Here is a 27,710-nt window from a genome sequence, read left to right on the forward strand (position 1 = left end):
ATTGTTAATACTCAAAAAAAAAATCCACAAAGGCAACATCCTTATTAGACAACCTAATAAGCTTTTATGATTTATTAAAACTCATCAACTGAGAAAAAAGAGTGGGGATTATTGCTGTATTGACCTGCCAGTTGCACTCTTGACTGAGAGAAGAGCTGCAAGGAATGAAAGTGAATATTAACCAGTATGGGCTGCTTTCAAGTGGGAGATGCTGAAAGACAGTGGCCAAAAGCTTTTGATTGTGCAGCTAGCAGCCCAAATCCATATTCCCCCATGTTTATATCAAATATAAAGGTTCATTGGTGGTAGAAAAAAATGAATATGAAATGAAAGCTATGTTCTGTTGTTGCATGACGTATATCAGCAGAGATCAGGAAGACCAGTCATGGCAATGATCATGTTGAGTGATGCCATTGGCATGCCAGACTTTTGAGAGAACGGCCTATGGGTAAATAACCCAAATTTTCTTGGACTGTTCTTGAACAATCACCCATGGTTAGGATATTGTGCCTGTCTTCTAGATCAAATAAGCAATGTGATCTGCAAGCAATCATAAGCATGTCTGACTTAACAAAAATCAGCGTAGGTGTGTTTACATTTCCCAAGAGAGAATTGCACTCTGTTGGCAGGTAGCTTAAGGAGATTTTATTTGAAGCTTAATAACACAATGGCAAACTAGATTTTTTTTCCCCTCTTGGCTTGGTTTACAGCGTACTTAAGTCAGATGCTGCAGTTAAATGCTTTGCAAAGGCTCCATTCTGCTTTATTTTTCATTTCGATTTGGGTAGCTTTGGATCTTCTTTTGTCCCTTCTTCCCTTCAGTTAGACTTGCCTGAAATACACACTGATGACAATTATACATACATTCAACATTTCAAAATCATTTTAATTGAAGTACATCATTTTGAGTTTTCAATACTTTTGTTAGGTACCAACGGTTTTCTTAGCATTGTAAAGATATTACAACTCGGTGTTGACAGACTCAAAACAGAAACAGATGCAAAAAGGAAAGAGAAAAAGTAACCGGGAAGAAAAAAAAGTAAATCAGGCAATAGCATTTCCTTCTCTGGCTGACATAATGTTCAGATTGGTCTGTCTTTTATCAGAATCCTTAGGAGGCAGGATCAAAAAAAAAAAAGTAAGATTTCTTCTGAGCTTTGAAATCACCGTTTTTCACATTAGTCTCTAGTTGGCCCATCATGCTCAGTGGTTACTTTAAAGAACTTTTTTTAAAAAGGTAAAGGTTTCTGTTGCCTTGTTGTGTCTGACTCTAGGGGTGTGTTGCTCGTCTCTGTTTCCTAGGCAAGGGAGCTAGCATTGTCCAAAGAAGCTCCCACGGTCATGTGGCTGGCATGACTACGTGCACACAATTCTGTTACCTTCCCTGGTGGGTACCTATTTATCTATTTGCATGCATAGGAAATGCTAGGTTGGCAAGAATTGGAGCAAGCACCGTCATGTGGTGCTTGGGTCTCAAACTGCCAACCTTCTGGTCGACAAACCCAGTGTTTTAACTACTAAGCCACCACACCCTAATGTAGTCTTTGTCTTAGTTAACTTAGCTAACTTAGAACTTAGACTTAGTTTATTTGTTTCCCCTTCTCCAAGACTAGAGGAATAGTTTAGATCAGCGGTCCTCGGCCTTTATGGCTTGGTGGTCTGGCGGGGTGGGGGAGGGGAACTGGCCCATGCAAGCAGTGGCTCAGTGTGTGGGCACGCCAGCTTGCAGTTCACAGGAGTAGAACTGCAGACGTGCCTGCCCGCCACTCATGCAGCCCACTTCCAAGCTGGTCACAGCTCGCTAATGGGCCACAGCCTGGGGGTTGGGGACCCCTAGTTTACACCTTGGAATTTTGAGATCAACATGACCTGAAGACCTGGGACCTGAAGACCTGGCTCTTCGAGCTCTCTGGCCCAGGCTGAGAATTTTAATTTTAATAACTGGAGTTTTATTTGTTCAGGGATGGATATAATTTTTTTTAACTGTTTTTAACTTTTGTATTTTTTGTTTTAATTACCCTGTAAACAGCCCTGAGTCCTTCGGGAAAGGGCGGTATATAAATATAATAAAATAAAATAAAATGATGTCCAGTATCTTAGTCTAAATATTTGGAATGGATGGAACAAAGTTTTTAAAGTAAAAGGCAATGGACTCCAAGAAGAGCAGCCGCAGATGGGGTTTGGAAGGCTAAATAACGATATAAATGAAGTTGCCTTCATTTATATGAAGGCCCCAAGAGAAGATTATGCTATTGTGCAGGACAGCTGAGAGCAAAAGGCAAAGGTTGAATTCAATGGAGTTAGTTTCGGTTTATTCACGTCTTAACAATATTTGGGTCCCATATGTTTACTCTGATTAAAATAAATATAATGTCAAGTGTAAACCCAGACCCACTGATTTGTCCAGTGAGCTACAGTAAAACTATTGTTTAGTGTGATATATGAATCCAGCCATATTAACTGAGAAAAGGATTTTTTTTTGTTTTTCCGGAGTAAAACACTGAAAGATATTAAAATTATTAAAAAGCTACTGAAAGGGGGAAAATGACCAAATCGCTGCAGGAAGATAATTATGAAAAGTGGGCAATGACGCCAGTCTTCCCCTGAGGCTGAAATATTTCAACCCACCTTTTTTAAAATAAAAGATAATCTCTAGTTTTCTCATCTATCTTGAAAAAAATAATAATTGGCATTCTCCTTAGCAATATTTTGAGCTTCAGATTACTACTATAGAGAGTGAGAAAGATGACCTTGATGGAGAGAGACAAGCTCCATTACCAAAACAACAAAGGGGGGGGGAAAAACCTGTCTTAGGTCCACAACACATAGAAAATATTCAGAAGAGATTTGGATATGCCTCTCACTACTTCACAGGAACATAAGAGGAGGAGATAGAACACAATCAGATTTGCAAGACTTGGCTTCTATAGTCCATCTCAGTAAAGGTAGTTCTAGCTTTCCCATGGTGGTGATTTCCTAGTCTGATCAACCTGATGGGGCTGACAATTACATCCTTAAATCACTGGGACAGAAAATACTGCAAAGTTGAAAGTAACATTTAAGAGAGAGCTTACCTGTACGAACACCTTTCAGTCCTCTGAGTGTGAAACGCTGGCGTGGCACATTGCATTCAAAGGGCTGCATCTCCCCAGCTTTGTCCATCTCATTTTCAATCTGCGTTGGAGAAAAAAGGACTCAGATGAATGGTCTGAAATTATGGAAAGTCAGTTTTGCGAGGGAAACATCAGAGGCTGTGCGGTGGAATCGTTTAGTGCCTTCTTCCACATTTGGAGGATAATCAGTGGGACATATTCTGGTGCTCCAAGTACCTTCCAACAGTAGCATGTGAGCGACATCTCCTGTTCTGATAAGAGTTTCCAAAGGAAAGCTCATAGAAGGAAGCTGGTGTTTAGTTGCCCTATTCCAGAAGCTGAACTTCTCCCACAGAAATATCCCTAGATGGAAGGAACTGGTTCACATTATTAGATGCCCCCTCCAGCGATAGTTCTGTTCCTTATAAATTAATACTAGAAGCTCCCTTGATCTTCAGGGAATAGAAACATCCAATTTTATCATGTCACGGATCCAACGCATCACATAACGTGGTACAAATATTTTTATTAGTTTATCAAAACACAGAAATACAAAGAAAAATGAAAATAATGGGAAAATAGGGGAGGAAAAGGGGAAGATGAAAAAGTGTAGGGAAAAGGGGAAAATAAAAAAAAGCTTCTGACTCCTTGTGACATAGTAGAACAAGGTAAGAGCATACAACCTTGACTTTTTATTTTTACGTAATAATATACTGCTCAAAAAAATAAAGGGAACACAAGATAAGACATCCTACTATTAAAAACAGTACATTGTGTTGTTTAAGTGTTCCCTTTATTTTTTTGAGCAGTATATATACATCATTTCTATAACAACAAACCTATCTAACCAGCAAAACCCAAAATCAAAGTTTCATTTTTTCCACCTCAAGCACAAAGTCTAAAAGTGGTTTCCAAGTAGAAATAAAATTAATTGTATTATTTTCTTTAATCAAAGCAGTCAGTTAAACCATCTCTCCTAACTCTTATCAACCTTCGCAGCCATTTGTCCATTGTGGGAATCAAAGTAGCCTTCCATTTGCATTAAGTATTCTTGCTGCTGTCCGCATATACTGTGTAACATCAAAGTACCAGATTTTTTCCCCCAAGTTCTTTATCCACTAAGTCTAAAAGAAAGATATCTGGATGTATCTTTACATTCACTTTAAGAATCTTCTGTATTAAGATGTGAATGCTACTCCAATATTTCTTTGCATTGGCACACGTCCACCGTAAATGACAAAACATCACATCATAATGTGATTGGAATTACCAAAAACTAACTTACCTCTTGGAAGGAGTCTCTTAGGTTTTCCACATCTCTCTTCCCACCAGGTTGGAAGCCATACGACCAATGTTGGGCAAAGCAGGTTGATAAACAGATGAGCAACAGGAAGAAACTTGAAATTAGCATCCTAGTCTTCTGCATTTTGTCACAATCTGGAGACCGAGAAGGAGCTCTGCTAATGCAGAAGAAATGAAATAAGGAAAAATCTTAACATGTTTCTCTGGATAGTTATAGACTGAAGATGCCAACATGCATTGTACATATGCTATAGATTACCTGATTGGTGGTCAAAGATGAAAGTGGTTCCTCTCGAGACCTCCTTTGGTGTGGGATAATGTGCATCGTTGCCTTATAAATATCTCGCTTCTCCATCTTTGACGCATTTGCCCCAGGCAGTCACATTCCTATCTGTCTCACGCTGACTATAATTGCGGTCTTATCTAAGTCATAACGAGAAGAAAGGATTTGGACACCCTTCCTGGGTAGCTGGTAAACACAGCTGATTTTTTTCTCTTTTAAAAGCCTTTCTTGAATCTGGAAGTTGAGTCATGCCATTAGATTTTCTTTTTTTAGTTGGAAATACTTCCCTGCTTATCCAAGTAGTTTCTTCTTCAGACTGATTCAACTTCCAGGCAAGTCTACTTTGATGACTGAGAATCTCCATCAACAAAGTTTCTTGAGAGATGTTATACAAACTGAGACATGCTAAATCCAGGTGATTTTTAGTAGTATAACGGGGAAGTTATACTTCCTTGGTGGAGCAGTGGGCTAATGCCTCCTTAAGTAACACCAGCTGCCTGCAATTAGTGCAGGTTCGAGTCCCACCAGGCTCAAGGTTGACTCAGCCTTCCATCCTTCCGAGGTAGATAAAATGAGGACCCAGATTGTTGGGGGCAATTAAGCTGACTTTGTAATAATGCCGCTTGGGGTGTGTGTGAAAGCCCTAATAAGCAGGCATATACATAGAATGAAGGCTACTGCTAAAGCTTGTAAGCCACCCTGAGTCTTCGGAGAAGGGCGGGATATAAATGGAATTAAAATAAAAATAAATAAAAATAAATAAGTCTTTTTTAATGAGCAACTGGTTCGTTTCAAAAGTCTTGGCCTTTTTATCTATCTGTTCAGAAGATGGAGATGGAATGATAGCTGCAGTGGTGCTTCCACCGTTGGGTATCAAAAATAGAACCTTTGAGTCTAAAGGTGCAGGACAAAAACTTTCTCAGAAGCATCCTCACAAGATCCTGCCCTATTCTTCTGTTCCTATCTTATAAATGTGTTGCATTTTTATATCTGTTGCTGGATATACTGTATAATCCCTTTATTTTATCCCTGTGTGGCACTTTCAGCAACAAGGAGTCCGTAACTGACGGAAAGACATCTGTGAGTTTCCATGGTCAAAAATGGATTTGAGTTTGATCCTTCTTGTTTTACTCCAACACTTTAACCACTCCACCACGTTAGATGATGTATATCTAGTTAAGCTGTTAAGAAAACCAGATAAACAGAAACCTTTGAGGGCCACCAGTGGTTGAGGGCCACTGGTGGCTCAGTGGGTTAGGACGCTGAGCTTGTCGATCAGAAGGTTGGCAGTTTGGCGGGTCAAATCCCGAGTGCCGCGTAACAGAGTGAGCGCCTGTTACTCGTCCCAGCTTCTGCCAACCTAGCAGTTCGAAAGCACGTAAAAATGCAAGTAGAAAAATAGGGACCACTACGGTGGGAAGGTAACAGCGTTCTGTGCGCCTTTGGTGTCTAGTCATGCCGGCCACATGACCACGGAGTCGTCCTCGGACAAGCGCTGGCTCTTTGGCTTTGAAACGGAGATGAGCACCGGCCCCTAGAGTCAGAAACGACTAGCATGCATGTGCGGTGGAACCTTTACCTTTACGTCCCACCTAAGCACTGAAGATATTTTTAATATGATGACAATGCTGCTGTAAAGATGGCAAAAATTGATTGTAATATCTTGAGGCCAAATAGGAACCATACAAGAACCCAATTGCAAGAGTCAGGTTAAACTGCTTAAAAGTCAGGCAGCCTCCACCCTGGTGACCTTCTAGAAGAAGCTAAAGCTGTGAGGTCTTCCAGAAGGTGCTTGGGCCATCACGACTGGGGTGAAATAAATGAAAAAATAAAGGAGCTATAATGAACTACTGCAGAGTGTTCAAGAGAATTAGCTTCAAAAATATTGTCAACCATGTCTTAAGATATGAACAAGAAAACTATTAAACTCCACGCCACTGAGATTTTATAAAGGTTTTACTGCACTTTAGCGGTTCCCTGCTGCTTCCTTGGGGTGTTAATGGATAAGGGTAATTTGCAGAAAATATTTCATGAGGATTTATTAAAGGTTAATGCGTTTTTTCCCCCCCTTCAATTTCATGGCGTTGGCAAGGACTCCTGTAGAACTCTTACAGGGACAGGGAAAATTCATGCTGTGAAAACCCGTTTATTGACAATTAAAAGAAAAACAGGGCAAACGAGCGACTGCCACATGCAAGTCGGATATTTGTTGCCTAATACTCTGTGCGTACTTTGGATGAATTGGTTGGGTGGCAGGGTGAGTCTTCCAATGGTAACTCTGGCTACATTTGCTAGCCCCATTCCGCTGCTGAAGTGGTCCTGGAGACGACATCTCGATCATACAGATTTACTTGTTAATTTTTATTTGCGTATTATTTCTTTATTTATGTCCCACCTTTATTATTTGTACAAATAACTCAAGGTGGTGAAGATACCCAACGCACTTGGGTAGAGCTGAACACAGTACGTTTAAAAAATAACATTGGAAAGCAAGGTCAGAGTAAATTGTGTGTTTCCAAGGTTTTTAATTTCAGAAATCCCTCTCAACACCCTTAACTGCAAAATATCAAATTACTCTTAAATCCAAGGGCTAATTGATTAAACGTCCCAACCTAAGCTTAAATAGTGTTATTTTCCAAATTCAAACAAAGGTTTGCAAGTTTCTGAAGCTCTTTATTTATTCCATGATTTGTTCAAGATAAATATTTCTTATGCATAGGTGAACATATTGTGACTATTTAAGCATTTAGCTTCAGCAAAATGAGTGTAACTGACACACAGAGAATTAAGAAAAAGGTGGCTTGATTTCTTCAAACTCTAAATCTTCATTATATCCTGGTATAGGTTAATTTGGTACCCTTGAAACAATGTCATTCTTTCTCTCCCCAGGCACCAGGTGAAATTATAAGCACCAGGATTTTGTTGTTGTTGTTATTGTTATAATATCCTATATCCAATTAGCCAGAGCAACCCAGTTCACAAACCACTCAAAATGACTTAAACTTAAGCAAAGTTTCCACCATATGGAAGACTGAATTCATAATAGACCATTTGCTGCTAGCTTTTCATTCAAGGGTCACAAAAGTACAGTTCACTCTAAAGCCCTACCGATTTGCTATTATTTTTTGTAATTTAATCATTCCTCCCTCCCCCCCCCGCTTTTTTTTAAAAAAAAATTGAATGAGAGGCATCTTTCAGCATGGACTATCCACTCAGCTTCCATTTGTGGCTTAGCATAAAAAAGAAAGGGCTAAGAGTTTGTTCACACTCCCACTATCAGATAACAGAAGCTTTTTCCCTAGCTTAAATAAGGCAAAAAACCCATGTAACCAGGTAACAAAAAGTTTCTGTCTCTTTCAATCTCTTGATTCTATTTGGCTAGGGTACACCCATGCTCCCCAACCTGGTTCTCTTCCCCATCCACAAGCTGAATGAAAAACTATGTTAAGTAGGCTGGATTCTACCTGCAGGCATATATCAACCACCAAGGAGAAACTTCCTGATAGTGATGACAATTAACCACTGGAACAACTTGCCTCCAGAAATCAAGGGTACTCCATTACTGGAGATTTTTAAGAAGAGGCTAGACAGTCACTTGTCTAAGATAGTATAGGTTCTCCTGCTTAAACGGGGGGCTGGACTAGTAGACATCCAAGGTCCCTTCCAGTTCTGTTCTATTCTATTCTATTCTGTTCTGTTCTGTTCTGTTCTATTCTATTCTGTTCTGTTCTGTTCTGTTCTGTTCTGTTCTGTTCTATTCTATTCTATTCTATTCTATGCAGATACTCAGTGTCCATGAGCCTCACCCAGCCAGGAACTGATAGGCCAATGCCTCTAAATGCAACTACAGTGGAGGATAGATTTTAGCCCCCTAACATTTCTAGGATATAATTCTGGAGCCATTATTTTCCTTCCATTTCTACATTTTGATGTTGACTGTAGCTCTGAGCCTAAGGTAAGTGCTCACTCAATTTCATTTACATCTGGGTGTGCACAATCTGGCTATAGGTTCACAGGCACAGAGATCATTGAAATGTTCTGTATTGACATCTCAGGGAATTTGTAAGCCATAACCTGCTTTGCATGACTGAGTGTGCTATGCACATTATCCAATGTGGGCTGAATTACAAGCCCACAGTTTAGCATGATTTGTGGTCCCAATCATACTTTCTCAGCCCATTTAAATCATGTTTGCCCTGGCTACTTTTAACAGGAAGATCCACTGCTTCTGTTTCTGTAACTCAGCTAGAAATGTGCACAGGTTAAGGGTTTGCATATAGCCACATGCTGCCGTGGAGCTTGTAAGAGTTATAGTCCATAGTGTCCAAAGAGATCAGATTCCCTAATTATATTCGAGCAGGAAAAATATATCTGGAATCTTATTTCTGTTGCAGCTGAAACTTGTTTATCTAAAAGGTCAGATTTATATAGATGGTATTAAATTACCTTTCCCAACAGACCCAGTGAGTTGGCTAATGACAATGAATGATGAGAACTGCAATCCAAGCATGTAACACCAGTTCCAGATTTATAGGCTGAAATGGACATCAGCTTCCATTTGCATTTTTAAACAATCCTTATCCCTTGATTTTTTTTTGCCCCCCTATAAAACTAGGAAGGTGGTTCATGTTTTTATTTGCATAGGCACATATAAAGGATTGGGAGTGAGGTAGGGAAGTACCTTTAAGATCAGCTCTTAATGTTGCGCTATCTGGACTGGGTTAAATAAAGTTAACTTTGTTTTGTTTCTTGGGATGAATGACTGCTGAGTTTGTCCTTGTTTCATATTGGCATAACTGGAACGGCAGAGCTGAACATTTCGATTGCTTTTTGGAGACTTTGTAGAGTTATTTTTCCATTTTTTTTAAAAAAAGAACAACCCACAAGAATGGTGGTGGTGGTGTGCAAATATACTGTAGTATGTGTATTATCTCTAACTTTCTTTTCTTCATAACATTTCCTAAGCATCTTTTGGCTGTGTATGTTCCTAGCCCTTTATTTCCTAGTACTGATAAAAGAGAATATTGTAGAATTGTGGAATCCTTGGTGCTCTCTGTATTCTTATGGATGTTTCTTTACCAAACTAGGTTTACATCACTATGTAAAGTAGCCTGAGCTATTTCTCATCGCTCCCTATTTTATCCAGGATCCCCAGGGTAGCTCACTCAACTTTTGACCAAGAGAATTTGATGAAATCGCCGACAAGGCATTATTCACTGTGATGGAAACCTGTAACAATACCAGCCTAATTAAAAAGTTCAGGATGTACTTCCCCAATGCCGATAGAAGAGGAATTAGCTCATTTCTAATGGTCCTAGGCCACATGACCTAGATCAGGGGTCGGCAACCTTGGCTCTTTTATGACTCGCGGACTTCAACTCCCAGAATTCCTGAGCCAGCTATGCTGGCTCAGGAATTCTGGGAGTTGAAGTCCGCGAGTCATAAAAGAGCCAAGGTTGCCGACCCCTGACCTAGATGATTGTAGGTCCAGTGACAGTATACCTTAGCAATTTGGGGCTCACAGAAGCCTTTGCACATTCAATTCCCAACTGTTAGACATGAGCAGTACGTCTTTAAAATGGCTCACTGAGTATCCTCCTTTTGCAATTAATACTTATGACACTGTTTTAAGTCAAGGAACACACGCATATAACAGTATTCAGAGCTATTTTAAATCAGTGCATTAACAGGCTTAAAATAAGACCCCAAATCTATCCATGAGGTCACTTTAAGAAATACAGCTGTTTCTGTTTTGCCAAGAAGATTTAAATCTAGACACCTTTCGACCCTCCCATTCCTCCCCTTCCCACATTTAATAAGCCACTGTAAATAAAGGTCCACCAATCCAGGCTGAAAGCTACTACGTGTGAACTGATCGTATTTTAAAAACCCACACTGGAAGTTGAATAAATATAAATTGCATATATTGTGCTTTCATAAATATTTTTTTTCCTAGAGGAGCATTCTAAAGCGAGAGAGAGAGTCAAGAGAGCAACGTCTTTGGGAGTTATCAGCAAGCTTCTTGTCCCAACTGGATTCAATAGCTATTCCTATACCTAAGACAAGGGAAGGCCCGTCTCTCCATCCAGCAGCAGCTTCTCAGATACCACTGAGGAAAACGTGCTGTGGAAGGAACGTCATTTCCCCCATCGAGCACCAAGAGTCTTCAGCCGGGCAACCTATCTGACGCTCTGTGACATGTGCAACGGTGTCAACATCTCTTCAAAGATGGCTCCTTTCACATTCGACCCTCTCAGGTTGGCCTCTTGTAGATCACAGCCTGACAGGTCACAGTTCTGAAACCACAGAGGAGGTTGTCAGCAGAGGTTCAGATATTGGATGACTCACCTACAAAAGCAGCACGGCTGTTTAAAGTTTAAGGGAATGCCCAACGATTCCCCCTGGTTTAAACTCTTTGGGGTCCATCAAAAATTGGAAGATGAAGCTCTCACCTCTAAATCGGTTCCTGCCAAGGTTGCTCCTCTCAAGTTGCAGTTTTTCAATTTTGCGTTCTTTAGAGTGGCAACTCGGAGATTGATGCCTGTCATCTGACTTCCTTCCATATCCACACCTTTCAGGTTAGCACCTGTAGTCACAAAATTCAAGCCCGTCAAAAAAAAAAAGAGTAGAACTTCCTTTCATTCTCACTATGCTATTGTAGCATCCTATTACAACAGGGGTCTTCAAACGTGGCAACTTTAAGACTTGTGGACTTCAACTCCCAAAATTCCTCAGCCAGCCAGGGCTGGCTGAGGAATTCTGGGAGTTGAAGTCCACAAGTCTAAAAGTTGCCACGTTTGAAGGCCCCTGTATTACAAGATATACAAAAGATGCTAACTTTTATGTTGGTTGAATCATTGGAAATATTATACATGAACTAAATTATGTCATGTTCTTCCTTTTCCAGTAAACAACAACAATAATAAAAAAACCTTACAACAGCACAGTTCCTTAACAAAGGTATCTAACTATAAAAGCTTGCCATGTTTTATCTTCCTGTTTTATTTTATTGTAATTTCTTTACTTAATGTTGCGAGCCACCCAGTCATTGAGACCCAGATGGCTTTAATAAATTATTATAGTCGGTTGGAAAATCAGCCAGATGTTTAGATAGGATTTTGCATTTTTATTCACTTATCAAGTCCCAAGAGCTAAAACAGATATTGTTAGCATTATTATTGTTTGTTGCACAGACGGATGTTCAGACCGGATTTGGCATTTTTGCCTGCCTATCAAGTCCTTCCCAAGGACCTGGGAGAGGCATATGTGGATATTTAATGGTGTTACAGATATCATCAGAAGATGTAAGCTGTTTTGAGTAAGCTGCCTTTTGCAATTGACTGATGGTGAATTTGTCAATGTCAATGGTGCTCAAATGGTGCTACAGTTGGTTTGGGATTGTACCCAAGGCTCCTATGACTACTGGCACTATCTTTGCTTTCTTTTGCCAGTCATTCTATTTCTATTTGCTGCTCTTTGTATTTTGTTATCTGCTCTCCTATTTTGCAATCTCCAGGTACTGCCTTATTATTAAGCGAAGTACAAGTGTATAAGCAATGGAAGTCACAGCCCTTCAGATATTGTTGAAGAGGTTATGAAGTGCAACAGTATATGTTATGTGAATGAATTTCCAGCAAACATTGCAGACTACAGGAACCATTTGCATTTCAGTTTGAGATGCAGATGACACAGACTCATCCCCAATATCCTGCGCCTGTTTTCAGCAGTGAAGGGACACAGGGCAGAAAACATCCTGCAGCCAAGAAGGCTCCACACGCATTTGGATTACTCAGGTGACCCTGTGGACACAGGTAAACCTCCAAGTGGCCTCAATGACTCCCTAAAGAATGCAAATGACCAGCTGTCTGCAAGGAGTATAAATCCTTCCATTCCCCACCATCCAGTCAGAGGTGAAGAAGCTTCTTGGATGAGAAGCAACATGTCTCGTGAAAAAGCATCCTTGGGACACATTCAGTCATTTCTATACATAGAATGAAGGCTACTGCTAAGCTTGTAAGCCGCCCTGAGTCTTCGGAGAAGGGCGGGATATAAATGGAATTAAAATAAATAAATAAATAAATAAATTTCCTGAATGATACTGACAGCATTACATAAAAACAAAAGGCCCAGTCAGTGTTTACCTTCCAAGTTAGCTTTAAGGCCAGAAGGATCTTCAAAATTGCAGCTTTTCAGGGATGCTCCCTCTGCATTTGAGCACAGCATCTTTACACCTTGGAGATTGGCATACTGCCAAAGAAAGAGGAAAGCAAAAAATCTCAGATGAAAAAGAAGCCACATTTCAATCTGATATAGAAATCTGCAGGCTATGTTTGACAAATGGCGGACTGATCACATTTGCTTAAAATACTCCAACGAAGAAACTTCCACAGCCTTTGTTAGCCGAATCTGCAGGTGACAAATCACAGTGCTTTACCCAAAGGACTTTGCCTTTATCTAAACTCCGAAAACTTTAGCTCTTGCTTCATTTCACGGTTAATAATCCTTTTCATATTTTCAGGTCTATCCTGCCAAATGCTGATCAATTACTGTACGTTCCATCTCTTCTGTTTCTTGGTATTTCTTTGCAAATAAATCCAAATTAATAGAGAGACATGGAACATTTCCAGAGCTAGAAGATGCCACCAGGTGGATGACCAGACATTTTAGCTTAGCACTGCTCACACTGATGGGTTTTGCTATGATTGACAAGGATCTTTAGTAGTCATATCTTAAGACAGACATGTCAAACACAAGGCCCAGGGGCCGGATCCGGCCCACGAAGTGGTTTCATGTGGCCCACGAAACCATCCTGGAAACAGTGAGGGAACAGCCCCCACTACCTTGGCCCTGGCCCAGAGACCCTCCTGCCAGAGACCCTCAGATCTGTTCCACTCCTGCCCAGGCCCCCATAGGCACCCTTGATGCAAACGATGTAGAGCTGGCCATGCCCACCCAGTAGGCCACATGCACTCTAGCCACACCCACCCAGTAGGCCACACCCACCCTGGCCATACCCACCCGGCCCCTTGAGGGCAACCGCAATGCTGATGCGGCCCTCAATGAAATTGAGTTTGACACCCCTGTCTTAAGAGGTTTATTTCTAGGCCATGCATGCTCCACAGTGCAGCTACTTTGCAGTTCCCCTTTTATTAAAAGGTGTACTAGCTAGTTTGGGCACACTGCTATGGAACAGAACAATCCATTTTGTCTAAGCTTGTGCAAGAGGTGTGCATTTTATTCTTAGCCCTTATCCAAATAACACCCACATCTAGAACAGATCCAGAGAGATCAGCCCGTTCGAGGTTTGCACAGCAGAGGTTTGCATGAGCCAGGTTGCATCGGCTTAAGTTGGCCATCTTGAAATTGATGTACCGGAGATCTAAACGAGAGAGGTCGGCACCGCTAAAATTTAACCCCTGGAGGAGAAGAGAGCAGTGGTCAAGTTATCTGAGTTCAAAACAACTGCTTCAACTAGGTGGTTACATCAAGCTCAAAACAACCCATCTGAAAGTGAGACTTTGGTGTGGGGGGGGGGGCTTGTTCCACCCGTTATCTACATTTTGCATCAGCTGTGCAAAATCAAGGTTGACTCAGCCTTCCATCCTTCCGAGGTAGGTAAAATGAGGACCCAGATTGTTGGGGGCAATTAAGCTGACTTTGTAAAAATGCCACTTGGGGGGGGGGGAAAGCCCTAATAAGCAGGCATATACATAGAATGAAGGCTATTGCTAAGCACATTTGATTTGTGCTTCTTAGATTGTAAGCCGCCCTGAGTCTTCGGAGAAGGGCGGGATATAAATGGGATTGAAAAAAAAATCCAGCTCAAAAATCCAAACACAACTGCTTGGACGACAAAGTGTCTAACGTAACTCAGAGGAGGAATGCACTCAACATTTATGTTATTTATTTGTTCAATTTCTAGAGCCGCCAATGTCAGTGAGTGACTCTGGGCTATTTACAATTCAGAACATAAGTTACAATTAAAAACGTATAAAAACATTTAAAAAATAAAAACAATAAACAATAGTAGAAAAATATATATTAAAATGTGATCCAGGTTCCTCTAAAGCATGGTTGTCCACAACCTTTTGTTTTCCCAGGGTTAAGCCACATATAAAATATATACTGTAGTATACTGTAGTATAGTTAATGTGTATAAATAGCAAACTTCCTTAATTTTTCAATATTTTTTATTATCTTGTGGTGCCTCATTATTAGCTATCCAGGACTGCAGGCTGCCTGTGATGGTTTTTAATATATCAGTGTAAACTTTTCTCTTTACAAGTTGTGCAAAACAGGTTCAAAGAAACCCACAGTTTTTAAAAAAATTTCATTTTCTCACGGTACCTGACAGCGTAGCTCCGACTTGGTTGAAGTTGCAAGGAGGAATCTAACAAATTCCTTTCGAGAAATTGGGGAGTGGTCTTCTGCAGGCTGGGAATTCTGTCAAAAAGGGGAAGAAGAGTTTAAGCCCAAACAATACAAGATGGAATAGCTTTTAAAGAAAAGATTGGACAGGCACCTATCTGAAATTGTATGTGAGCAGGGGGTTGGACTAGAACAGGGGTCCCCAACCCTGGGTCCGTGGACCAGTACTGGGCCGCGGCATGCCAGCAACCAGTCCGCACAAACCAGCAAAGCCCCATCTGCGAGATGCAGGCAACACACAAAACCACGCCCCCTCCGGTCCACGGAAAAGGTCCCTGGTGCCCCAAAGGTTGGGGACCTCTGGACTAGAAGACCTCCAGGATTCCTTCCAGCTCTATTTTGATTGCTTGATTGCTTGCTTACATGAGGTGATATACAGCAGCGTGGGATTTTTTTGAAGCAATTTTCAAGAAGGGTATTTACAAGCTGTTGGGGATGTTGACATTGTAGGCTTGTTACCTCTAATTCTGTCCCTTTCCTCTACACCACATTCAGAAGTCATTGGTTTTTTTGCTAATTTACATATTCTGGCTTCTCTCTATGCTTGAGCTCATTAATGTTTATGTCTGAAGAACAAATCAACATTAATTGTTGGCATGTTAAGTTATGGGGGTAGAGCCATTTGAGTGTACTCTTCATGATATCTAAGAAAATTAAGTCCACTCAGAATGTTGCCAATTCAATGTTACTGGCTTTTGTTCACTTTTTCATACTTTTTTAATTATTATTAAGGATTCTCATAAAAGATAATACCACTTAGTATCAAAAAGAAAGAAAAATACAAAGTGCCAGATTTATTTCTCTCGACAACTTCAAAATGTTTGTTTTTAAGAAACAGAAACATTTCCAGGGCACAATGTAACATAATGCCCAAGATGTAACATAAAAACCAAAACAAGGGCAAATGATCAGAAAGTAATCAGATACAAAAATTAGCATTACCTTAATTGCTAGTTCAAGGTGTTCAATCAGGGAGTCAATTCCAAAGAATCTTGCTTCCTCTGAGACACCTAGCATAAGATGATTGACACAATAGAAGCTAGCGATGGTTAGGAATAATGACAAGATTCACTACTCAACCTTCCTGCTCTCTAATTCAGGTTGTAGGAACCATGCACAGGATCAGGCAGTTTCACTGGGCCGAGATTCTTTGCCAGAACTGGTCTTAATTATAGCTAAGGTTAGATGTCAATCATGATTTAATACTTAAGATCAACAATGGTTTGAAGATGAATTGTAAGACACGATTACCCAGCTTCATACAATATGCTGTTTTGTTGCATGCCAGGTTAGCATCAGCATGTCAACAACAAAATCTATCTAGTAATCTTAATCTTAAATCCCTTTTCCAGATCTATCCGATTAAAAATTCCACAACCTCTACTTAGCCATCCGTTGATTGACTGATTAATCCTACCTTTCCTCTAAAGCAGTGGTTCTCAACCTTTTTTTTCACCACGGACCCCCTTTAAATACCTTTTGTGGTCACGGACCATGGCCACGGACCCCCAAGACCTAACTCAAGGTTTAAATTATAACAATTCTTCAAGCCTTTGCAGACCCCCTATGATGACACCACAAACCCCACAGGTCGAGAACCACTGCTCTAAAGAGCTCAAAAGGCTGTTCCCATAATTCTTGTTCCTCCAATTTTCTCCCACAACTCTATCAGATAGTTTGGGCTAAGAAAGAACAACTGGCCCAAATCATCCAATGACTTGAACAAGTGTAGTGTAGTTGGCTATGGTGTTGGACTCGGACTGGAGAAACTCAAGATCGTAACCAAAATGCCAAAAGCTTGCGTGGGATTTCCACATCCTTGGTTCTATTCAGGAAGCTTGGCTTTAGAATTGTTTTAGAACAAGCATAGTTGTGCAACAAAGGCAACACAATGTTTTATAGGTCCTAGTACATACCTAGCAAGTTAATGCCATCGTTCACAATTAGCTGTCCATGCCGCAAATAGTTTAAGATCGGTTCAAAATACTCCGGACTTCGGTCAATCAGGAAAGCTCCACTGTGGTCTCTCTTGTTTCCCCAAGCATCTGTTGCAGATGGACACATTTTTTTTAAAAAAAAAAATGCTTTCATTAAGGGTCAATTTCTCACCCTCCGCATCTCCATCTCTCCCCAGCAGCTTAGATGGATCATCTGCAGGCAAGTTTGGAAATCAGACTGAAGTGCCTCTCGTGGCCCACCACAAATTTAGAATGAGAGTATAGTAAATAAGGAGGAAAGGACATCCTCTAAACCAGGGGTAGGCAACCTTGGCTTTTATGACTCGTGGACTTCAACTCCCAGAATTGCTCAGCCTGTATGGCTCAGCTTGGAAACTCTCCCTTTCCCCTCAGCATGGCTGGCTCAGGAATTCTGGGAGTTGAAGTCCACGAGTCATAAAAGAACCAAGGCTGCCTACCCCTGCTCTAAACAATAAAGATGTGTTCCATTAGCTCACAGGTGATTCTGTTGGGCAATAAAAAACAATTTACATGCCGTGGATTTGCAAATTGAGTACTGGATAAAATACTGGATAGACCTTTCATATACGTAACTTAAGTCATACTGACCTTTATCTTTAAACATGTGGGCCAGCATGCTATCCGGTTCTTTACTAACTAAAGTACTCCTAAGAAAGAAATGTAGAGAAATTAATGAATAAATTGGCCACATTGGCATTTGGAGTAGCATTCAAGTGGGGATTTTAAAAAAAACACCAAAAAAAACCTCCTGGCTTTTATGTGATAAGCAATTTGGGTAACAATGTTGGCTTAAGTAAAGGGAAATGTGGCTCCACACCGGACTGACAAATTTAATAAAGGTTTAATTTAATAAAGGTTTAATGTTAATCTTTAATTTGTGGAATTGCTTAATTTTCTGGGGGAGGGGGGGAAAGGAACTAAGAAAAGCCAAGATAACATCATATTAAACCATCATTTTAAATCATGGATGGTTGAAAAACCATTTGGTCTGGGCTGTACATAATAATAAGCAACAATTGCCTTCACCTAGCATGCTACCCAAACAGCCCTACAGTTTAGCCTGAAGCCTGAATCCAACCGCTGCATTGAAAAGTTGTTAACAGCTTTATTAAATGAACAATGCATTTAATACTTAGGAACATAATATTTCCAGCGATAAACTTCACAAGAAGAAAACCGATTCTTACCGGGTAGTTGTGAAATACCGTCCTCCTACATTGAGTGTTATCCAATCCGAATGAGATCCTGTTAATGTTTCTAAAGAGTTGATATCATTCTGGGGATCTATGAACATGGAAAGCACATCATCATACAGTAACCACTTCCTGTTACTTCCTGTTCTTCTGGAGGAAAACAACTTGGTGTACTTACCAATGAATGGTTCGCCTTCGCATACAAAAAGAACGTCATCATCTCTATTGATTAAAGGAAAAGAGAAAGAAAACCAGGGATTCAGAATAAGCCCGACAAGTGTTTTGGAAAACAGTAGTTGTTCATTCTAGATTCCAAGGTTTTAGAGCAGGGGTCTTCAAACTCGGCCCTTTTATGACTCATGGACTTCAACTCCCAGAATTCCTCAGCCAGCATAGCTGGCTGAGGAATTCTGGGAGTTGAAGTCCATGAGTCATAAAAGGGCCGAGTTTGAAGACCCCTGTTTTAGAGAGACTAAACTCGATCTTACCGCATTGTGATAATAGTTTAAGTGACGGAAGATCTAAATAGCAATTCAACTATGTTAAGTGGCTTCACATGAAGGAGTTTGAGCTAGTGCTTTTATGCAATAGTCGTTTATGGATAGTCGGTATATCAGACTTGCTCTGAAATGCAGCGTTTGAGTAAGAACAGTTTTTTTAAAAAAATGTGAAATCTCTAAGATTGTTTTCTCTTTTCAAAACAGGAAATGAGCACCACAATCTAAAACCAGAGTCTGATTTTTATTTCTTTACACTCCACTGTTTCAATTTCAGAAATACACACACACACACATATATATATAAACAAACTCTCCATGCTCTAAATTCAATTGCTTTTGCAGATGGTTTTGATCCAAATTCCTTAAATGCAATGACATTTGTGTTTGGGAAAGTTGGAAAATTAAGAGTCAAGCTGAAGAGTTAGATTCATATTTATGCAAAGGTACTCTAAGAGGCTTTGTTTACCGCATACTTCCCAACAAATTCAATAAGCACAGGACACTTGGAACAAACAATTTTAGTAGAAAGTATTTGTTAGAAGGCAAACTATAGGATGGGGGTAGCAATTCTCTGGCCAGGGGAGATGGAATGCAAACCTATTTGTAACCATTACACAGTGGAATCCACGTAAAATCCTGTCCCAGTTGAGAAGCTATATAAATCTTATAATTTGACTCCGAAGCTCAGGCTTTTTCTCCCTCTGCTTTTTCATTTATTGTAATCAGAGTGTGCAACAAGGATAAATGCTTGATACCCTCCAGATGCTTTGGACTACAGCTCTCACCATGTCCAACCAGCATGAAAATTATATTTCTGGACATCTGGAAGACATCAGGTCGCCTAGTCCTAGTTCACAATAATTTTGAATTCTTCACTGACATTTTACCTAAGTCATTTCCAAATCAGAATCAAATCGTGGTTTGAATGGTGTTGAGATTATGATTTACAGAGTGGGCTTTTCAGATGTCAGAGTAGACCCTTGCTTTATGCTAAGCCACAGTTGTGGATTATTTAGATTTGGGCATGGCATTCAGTCAAGACAGGACACCTTGGCAACCACATTATATTGCTGAATATTGTGTGTGAAATGAGACACCATGATGCGCTCAACGAACTGTTATTTAAACCAGGGGTGGGCACCATTTTGGTTGCCAAAGGCAATATTTAACATTTTTCAGGATGGAGGTCTATCACATAAGCAAGAAGGGATGGTGGGGGGAAGAGTGGAAACGGAAGAATACAGAATAAGTTGGAAGATTTTCTAGTCCAACCCCCTGTTCAGGCAGAAGGCCCTACACCACCAGTTTTATTGAAAACCTCCAGTGATGGAGCACCCACAACTTCTGAAGGCAAGTTGTTCCATGAATAACCATTCTGAATGTCAGGAAATTTCTCCTTAGTTCTAGGTTGCTTCTGTCTTTGATAGTCTTCCCTCTGTTGCAGAAGAAGATGGAGCTATAATATATTCTCCATAGACTAATCCTTGTTGATGACTTTGTAGGAAAGGGGTTCATGGCCATTTCAATATCAACACATTGTATCTATCTAATGTGGTATTCTTGAATCAGCTTTTATTCCATCTTCCAAGCAGTTCTCACACCTATTAGGCTTATTCAAAAGGACTCTAAACACATTTTCAATATGGGCTAATGCCGCTAATCTTACCTAATTAAGGCAATGTCATCGATGAGTCCACCTCTTCCATTGTAGACGCTGGTTGCTTTTATTCCAAGCTTATTACTTGCGACAGAAAGCAAATCGGACAGTGTTCCATAAACAGCCACAACCTATAAGAGAAAGTTAGTCTTTTAATTCAATACACAGAGTTAGCTGCTCTGGAATTTTCATCCATTTATATTGTATACTAGTATACAAATCCACACACTGTGCAGCGCTCTTGATCTTCTTCAAATTCAGCCCAAGATAAATTGCACCATTTTTTTCTGCAGAAGTCTTTCAATCTTAGAAAATCTGGGCTTCTTTCTCCACAATGTAGATTGCAACAAGGAAATAGTTTTATCTACACTTGAAACTTAATATATTTAAGGTATTTTAGAGAAGAGTCATGTTACTGGTACCTTTTTAATTAAATGGAGCCAATTTCTACATTCGTATTGGATCCAAACAGTGCAACTGTTGAATTAAGGGGCCGAGTTTGTACATCCTGCCATTACAATGTGGTTTATTTGTTTCAGTTTCCAGTAATAAACAACAATTGGTTGGGTTTGTGTAATAAACCATACAAGTAGTTCTTGTTTAGTGTTTACAAGTGGAACTGGTAACTTGGTTATTTTAAGCAAAGCAATCACAAAGTGAAATGCAATTCTGCTTAGATCTTATTTCGGCTTTCTCAGATTTGGAAAGGTTGTAAATGCAAGAATTGGTCATAAAGTTACTTTTTCCTCACTGTCATAACTTCAAATGGTCAATAGGTGAAGCAGTTACTAAACGAGGCAGTCACTAAACAAGGACTGCCTTATTTCACTGTGGTTCTGACAAAGCATAATCTGCAAACTGAGTGATTTTATATAAATGTGCGTAGAACTGTACCTTTACAAACAGAATCTTAGAGATTCATAAGTGGCGGCAATGTGGCAGAGTCTTATATATATCCAGAACTGACTGCATCTATTGACCATAAAAAAGTAGGATATTGTGCATTTTAAATACATTGTGAAGCCAATGTTGCCCTCCGGGTGAGATTCAAGGTGCTGGTGATGACCTATAAAGCCCTTAAATGGCTTGGGTCCGGGATATTTGAGGGAACACCTGCTGTCGGCATCAAGTTCCCTTCGTCCTGTGCGCTCCCACAGGGAGGGCCTTCTCAGGGTGCCGGCGGTAAAAGACTGCCGGCGGATAACACCCAGGGGGAGGGCCTTCTCTCTGCCTGTCCTTTGGAACCAGCTGCCCATGGAGCTTAGGACTGCCCCCGACCTTCGCTCATTTTACCGGGACCTGAAGACCTGGCTCTTTGAGCTTTCCGGCCCAGGCTGAGAGTTTTAATTGGGGTTTTTATATTTCTACTTCAGGGACTGAATTTAATCATTTTTAATTGTTTTTTTTAATTTTTGTATCGATGTTTTAAACACCTTGTAAACCGCCCTGAGTCCTATGGGAAAAGGGCGGTATATAAATCTAATAAAATCTAAAATCTAAATCTAAGTCTAAAAGCAACCAGTGGAAGTATTTCCAAACTGGGAAGTTACCAATTATTTCAGAACATTTCCATAATGAATTGAAGGAAACTGGGCCACTAGGCAATCGAAAGACAAAACAATTCCAAAACTGTTAATAGGCCACACCAATATTAGATGATGGGATGGCAGAGATTTAATCACCTAATGCAGAATTATCCGGCTTTATCATTGGAGATCGTTTTCTCTTTCTTTTTTCCCCTGAAATGTTTATGGCTTCCAATATTTTATGTTGACAACTTCAGTGTATTGCTAGAGTGCCACGAAGTCTACCACGACAGATGCTCCTGTTTTATTTTGTGAGACTCTCAAGCACAGCTGGGAAACCACATCCTGTGGGTTGTCGTTTGTTTTGCGTTCCCAACAAGGTAAAGCACAGATTCGTATGTCAAAGGCCATCGTTTTAAAAAAGCCAGTCAGTTCATAAACCCAAAGCAACAGGGTTCCACAGGTGCTGGCTGATCTGATGCACAAATTTAAAGAAAAGGGGAAAAAAATTGCCAGTCATCCGTTGTTTATAATCCAGAGTTTCCATCCCTGTTCCCAATCATGGTCCTGCCACCTGTTGTTAGAGTGAGCAGAAACAGCAATAAGGGGAAAACTTTTGATCGGTCCAAACGTCATTCCACCCTTTCCTAGCCAGCCCTCCTGGGTCTACACTCCATCAAAATGAGCGAAAGTCAACCGAAAAGGAATATCTGGGAAATTTCAAGGGGCAAAGTTCTCCAGAAGTTCCTCGCCTGTCCTAAAAAATCGATCATAGCTCGAGCTGTACATTATGTCAATGACAAAAAGGACGCTGTTTCTTTTTTTACTTGGCGTCTAAATTTCCAAAAGATTTCCATTCTTGGCCAAACATGTTTGAATTGAAATATTTCTTGAGGAAAGGAGGGCTACAAGTAACTTAAACCCACCACCCCAAAGCTTTTTTAAAAAAAAGATTTTATGGAATATTTTATGTATTGGACGTCACTACTAAACTTTTTTTTAAAAAAAAGATAAAAGTCTTATATTTTAAAGACAGTACAATTTAATGTTTTCACACAATATCCTAATCTGCACAAGGCACTAAACGCGAGCAATACTAACTACTGATTTATTGAACTACAACTCTCAACTTCCACAACCAGCAAAACCAAAATACAGGAAATTGTCAATTTATGGTCAGAATTAAGACCAGAATTTCCAAAAGCCATTGTTAAATGAGTCATCCCCAATTTTACAACTTTTTGCCATAGTTGTTAAGCAAATCACTGAAATTTGTAAGTGACATACCGGGTCCATTAAGCAAATCCCACTTCTCTCATTCACTTTGCCTGTCAGAAGCCATCCGGGACAGTCACAAATGGTGATCATATAACCCTGAGATGCTGCAATTGTTGTAAATACAGGTAGTCCTTGACTTACAATAGTTCATTTAGTGAATGTTCAAAGTTACAACGGCACTGAAAAAAAGTAATTTAGGACCATTTTACAACTGTTGCAGCATCCCCATGGTCACATGATCAAAATTTGGGTGCTTGGCAACTGGTTCATATTTATGACGGTATCCCAGGGACTAGTGACTTTCTTCTGCAACCTTCTGACATGCAAAATCAATGGGGAAGCCAGATTCACTTAACAAACTGTGTTACTTAATCACTACAATAATTCGCTTAACAACCGTATCAAGAAAGATGGTAAAATGGGGCCAAACTCACTTCACAAATGTCTCACTTAGCGAGATGAATGTTGATGTCATCATAATTTCAAACGGTCACTAAAAAATGATTCAAAGTCAAGGACTTCCTGTATGATGGTGGTTACAATCCAGGATATTGCAAGGAAGCCAGTTTAGGAAAAAAGTTTTCCTAAATCTTGGTTTAGCTTTCACAGTCTATCTTTACACACTTTTGCTACAGTCATAAGCAGGAACACAGAAGCTGCTATGACTGTTTTGGATGAATCACAGCTTAGAGTCACATTCAAATCCTAAACTCTTGGTTCATTTGTGAATCACAAGAGATTGAGTGGAGGAAATGAAATTTAGACAACCAGCAGCTGTTTGCAAATAATTAGTCCTTAATGCACAATATCAGAAAAGGAATTTGTGGGAAAGAACACTGTAATACCAAAACATTGGAAATAACAAAGACAAACTCTGTTTTGTGTTCAGATATTAACCCTCCATACAATTTTGCTTTTCTCCTACCAGCTTGTTATTTGATTATGACAGCAAAGAAGTAAATCTTATGGATTATTTACACTACATTGGCTACTCAAAAGAGTTTCTAGGACAGGTTCTTGTATACTGTACTGACTTGTAATAGGGTTTGGTTGTATGTTGATGTGTGATCCCAATCATTATGGTTTGTTAATCAGGGAGACATGACTTAGCGTCTTGGGTAAATCCAACCATGATGTTTTCTAACAAATTGAATCCAAAAGAATACCAGTATCTGGCACAGTAAGGCAGAAAATCCTTGTTGGGATCAAGAGGATCACAATTTGTTGCAATTTACTGGACAAGCCACAACATTAATACACAATGCTAGCCATAGGAAGAAAAAAAAGATAATGCAGGCAAGCAAACAGTTGATTGAACAAGTCTCCAGACTATTTCAAGTATGACAAAATATAATGGCACAGTTCACACATTTTGCTAAGCCAAAATCTAACCACAAGCTTTCCTATGATGTGTGAACCCAGTCATACTCTCAAGGGATTTGATAGAATAATTGCTGTTAGAATAAAGCTACAACATATTCCATGCATGTCCAAGCGGCACATTGGTAAATGAACGCAACAGCAATCTTTATTAGTCATGGACCAGTACCACAAACAAAAGCATTTTAAAAAAAATAACAACAGGAAAAAAATTAAAATATATGAACACAAAATATTGCAAAATGTTGTAGCTGTTTTGGAAAAATTCCTATTTGGGTATGCCCTGGTCCTTTGGAATTTTTCACTGAAACTGGGAAGATGGGGCAAAACATTACCCTACTGATTGAATATAGAACTGCATTCTCCTTCTTAAAAACAATGTGCAGAAGAAGAAATATTTTGGGAGGAAACCTAGGTCCATTTTATCAAAACAAATCTACACAGGCTATTTGTACAGCTGGGTGCTGACACAGATCTTTTAAACACTAAATCCTGAGAAAACAGCATCTCTCCAAATAGACTTATAAGAGTACGGCATTCATTAATTTATGCCTGTCCCTTGGCCCAGTAAAAAGTGATGCAAAGCTTGCATTTTCATTAACTTGAAAGGGACTTTACACTGACACACAATCAGTGAAGTCACCGGCTAATTTCAGACACAGCTCTAAGACAGAACAGGCTAATCTGGAATTTGCTGTTAGGAAATTGTCCTAAATAAAAGAACCGACACCTTAGACCAAGTTGACCCTCATCCTACTGTAATTACTCCTATCCCTTTTCTCCTAAATCGTGATCCTGTATCATTTTTTATGACCCTGTAATCCCCTTGTATCGGGGTGGAGACGGGGCAACTGAATGGAGCTGAGTGTTTACTGACCGGATAACTTTCCTGATGCCTACACAGAGTTCACAACAGGTATTTTCACTTTGTGCCCTGATAAAGAAACATCTGTCGCTGTCCAGGATTGAACTCTCAATCTCCTGAGTATGAGGTGAGCGCCTGCAAATCTAGGACAATGCACAGCTCATGATCCTATATTAATTAAACCTATGATAATTCAATGCAGTCTTTATATTTTGTATATTTAATCCAGCAGTGCTTCAGGGAATGAGAGTAGGCAAACAATGGAAGGAACTATCTTTATGAACCTTTATTATCAAAGTACAACATCTGTACAGTGAGATTGGCTGAGCCTCCCTTCGTGCTCCCCTCCCACAACTCACAGTGACAACAAACCCATCTTGTTACACCATGTGAGCTAATTGCACAACACACCGGCCTCGCAAGTCAATTCTACATAGAGTTATTTCCCGTTCAGGAGCCTGACAGCCCATGGATAGAAGCTGTTCTTCAGCCTGTTGGTACGGCTGGCTATACTTCAACTCTGGTTAAGGGTGCAAGCCATTCCTAACTAGGAGAATTAGAAGACGTAATGGTTTTGTCAGCATAATACATTATGCTTAGTTGGAATTTCTGTGGCTCTATGATTTGCATGCACCAGTCCACTTAATTTATGCATTGTGAAAATGCAGGAAAAAATCATTAATTCATTAACAGGTTAAGAGTGCTGTGTGAATGCAGACTCTTTTTGCAATAATTGGTATTAAATTACTGAGTGCCCACTAGGTGGAAGGGAAAAATTTAAATTTAATTGTTAACAATCAGCATCGGTTAATAGCACCTTTGGGGAAGATAGTTGGCACTATTGTACATCACAGTTCTGATGATTTGCATTTTTACCAAAGCAATCATTTTATGGATTTCATGTACTACAGTACTGTGCATCAAAAATGCTTTAAATACCTATTTCTACTCTGAAGGTCATCGCCCAGTGAAATACAATGCAGTCACCAGAAAACCTGGTAAATATTAATGACTTTATTTGTGGGCTAAACATCAAATTGCTATGAAGCCTACTAAAAAGAGCACACATATCCGGTCTGAAAAAGTGAAGATAGGCATTAAATGGTTGTAAAGAGTTTTGCCTTCCCTCTAGTTTTCCTCCAGATTTTGACAGATTGGATACCATAGCCACTATATAGGCAATGACTCTATTTCCATATTCTTATGTGCTCCAGTTCTGTTGAACAATACATTTCATCACCCTGCATAGGAAATCCAGGGGGTTTCAAGTCTTACCAAATTAAGTGGCTGCCCTCAACTGACTAATCCTGAATTCCAAACAGGATGAGAGCTGGTAAATCCTTTGGGGACAGGAGACCACCAAGAAATCCTAGGGCTGTGGCCAAGATCAGAAAGTTTGTTGTTTTTTTTTAAAAAAAAGGGAAGCCAGTCACCTCCACCTCCAAGAAACCACATCAATTTCTCTGTGAAGAGAGACTTCCTCATCCCCTTCCTGGGAAGGTGGCCAGCTCAGAGTAGGGTGAGGTGGAATTCCAAGCAACCCTGGAGGAAGTAGCTCAATGATTCTGGGGAAGAAGAATCCCAAGGAAATTAAAATTCACACTTGGGTTTGGCTGTAGTCCTTTAGCATCAGCTCGGTTCTGGAAATGCACTACTCCAAGGGGCATCCAAGCTTGGCCACTCGAAGACTTGTGGACTTCAACTCCCAGAATTCCCCAGCCAGCTATGGCTGGCTGGGGAATTCTGGGAGTTGAAGTCCACAAGTCTTCAAAGTGGCCAAGCTTGGACACCCTTGCACTACTCCATCCCTCTTTCTGAGCATTTCCAATCTCATCAAATCCAGTGGGAATTGCTCCCATGGAAACTGGCCAGGGATTCCCAGGGAAAAACCTTCCATCTGCAGCTCCAGCCCGGCTGTTCCCTGTTGGAGACCGCAGGCTCTCCGGGAGCCAGAGACCTCGTGGTGTCCCTGATGCAGACCCCGAGTCCTGCTGTAAAGCCACGCCAAAGCGGCTTCTTCCCCGCTTCCCTTCGGCCGGCTTACCTTCCCATTTCTGGGGCTGCCATTAACAAACAGGGTGACTCTCTTCATGTCCTCCCTCCGGAGTTGCCTGACCCAGCCTGGCTACAAACCCGGAAGAGTGGCTTCCTTAACCAACAGGCCCACCCACCAATCCTCCCCCAGCTTCTTTTCCCTTTGCCCAATCGGATTCGAAGGGAACGAAGT

General features: G+C 40.3%; 1 protein-coding gene across 2 annotated transcripts; it reads right to left on the reverse strand.

The window, feature by feature from the left end:
• Positions 1 to 132: 132 nt before the first annotated feature.
• Positions 133 to 27,594, reverse strand: KCTD9 (potassium channel tetramerization domain containing 9). 2 transcript variants are annotated; one of them, XM_083368683.1, is made up of 16 exons: positions 27,528 to 27,594; positions 20,444 to 20,565; positions 18,456 to 18,499; positions 18,272 to 18,368; positions 17,673 to 17,731; positions 17,022 to 17,150; positions 16,048 to 16,115; positions 15,025 to 15,120; positions 13,944 to 14,093; positions 12,819 to 12,924; positions 11,130 to 11,263; positions 10,734 to 10,973; positions 4,654 to 4,817; positions 4,378 to 4,549; positions 3,075 to 3,174; positions 133 to 844 (listed from the first exon to the last, which is right to left on the reverse strand). In XM_083368683.1, exons 1-12 carry the CDS (start codon positions 27,573 to 27,575, stop codon positions 10,857 to 10,859), a joined length of 1,170 nt encoding a protein of 389 aa, XP_083224809.1. In that variant the 5' UTR covers positions 27,576 to 27,594; the 3' UTR covers positions 133 to 844; positions 3,075 to 3,174; positions 4,378 to 4,549; positions 4,654 to 4,817; positions 10,734 to 10,856. The 2 variants fall into 2 exon arrangements, with proteins under 2 accessions (XP_083224809.1, XP_083224810.1); XM_083368684.1 differs by lacking the exons at positions 133 to 844; positions 3,075 to 3,174; positions 4,378 to 4,549; positions 4,654 to 4,817 and adding an exon at positions 6,374 to 10,005 and having other exon boundaries at positions 10,149 to 10,973.
• Between the last annotated feature and the right edge of the window lie 116 nt (positions 27,595 to 27,710).

This window comes from Vipera ursinii (genome assembly GCF_947247035.1).
Source record: "Vipera ursinii genome assembly, chromosome: 8".
NCBI classification, from domain to species: Eukaryota; Metazoa; Chordata; class Lepidosauria; order Squamata; family Viperidae; genus Vipera; species Vipera ursinii.

Coding starts and splice junctions, on each gene's coding strand:
- KCTD9 (XM_083368683.1), bottom strand. CDS start 27,575: ATGAAGAGAGTCACCCTGTTTGTTAATGGCAGCCCCAGAAATGGGAAG. Junction 17,732..18,271: donor CGGTATTTCACAACTACCCG/GTAAGAATCGGT, acceptor TTTCTTTCTTAG/GAGTACTTTAGTTAGTAAAG. Junction 12,925..13,943: donor TCTCTGGATCTGTTCTAGAT/GTGGGTGTTATT, acceptor TTTCTTTGGCAG/TATGCCAATCTCCAAGGTGT.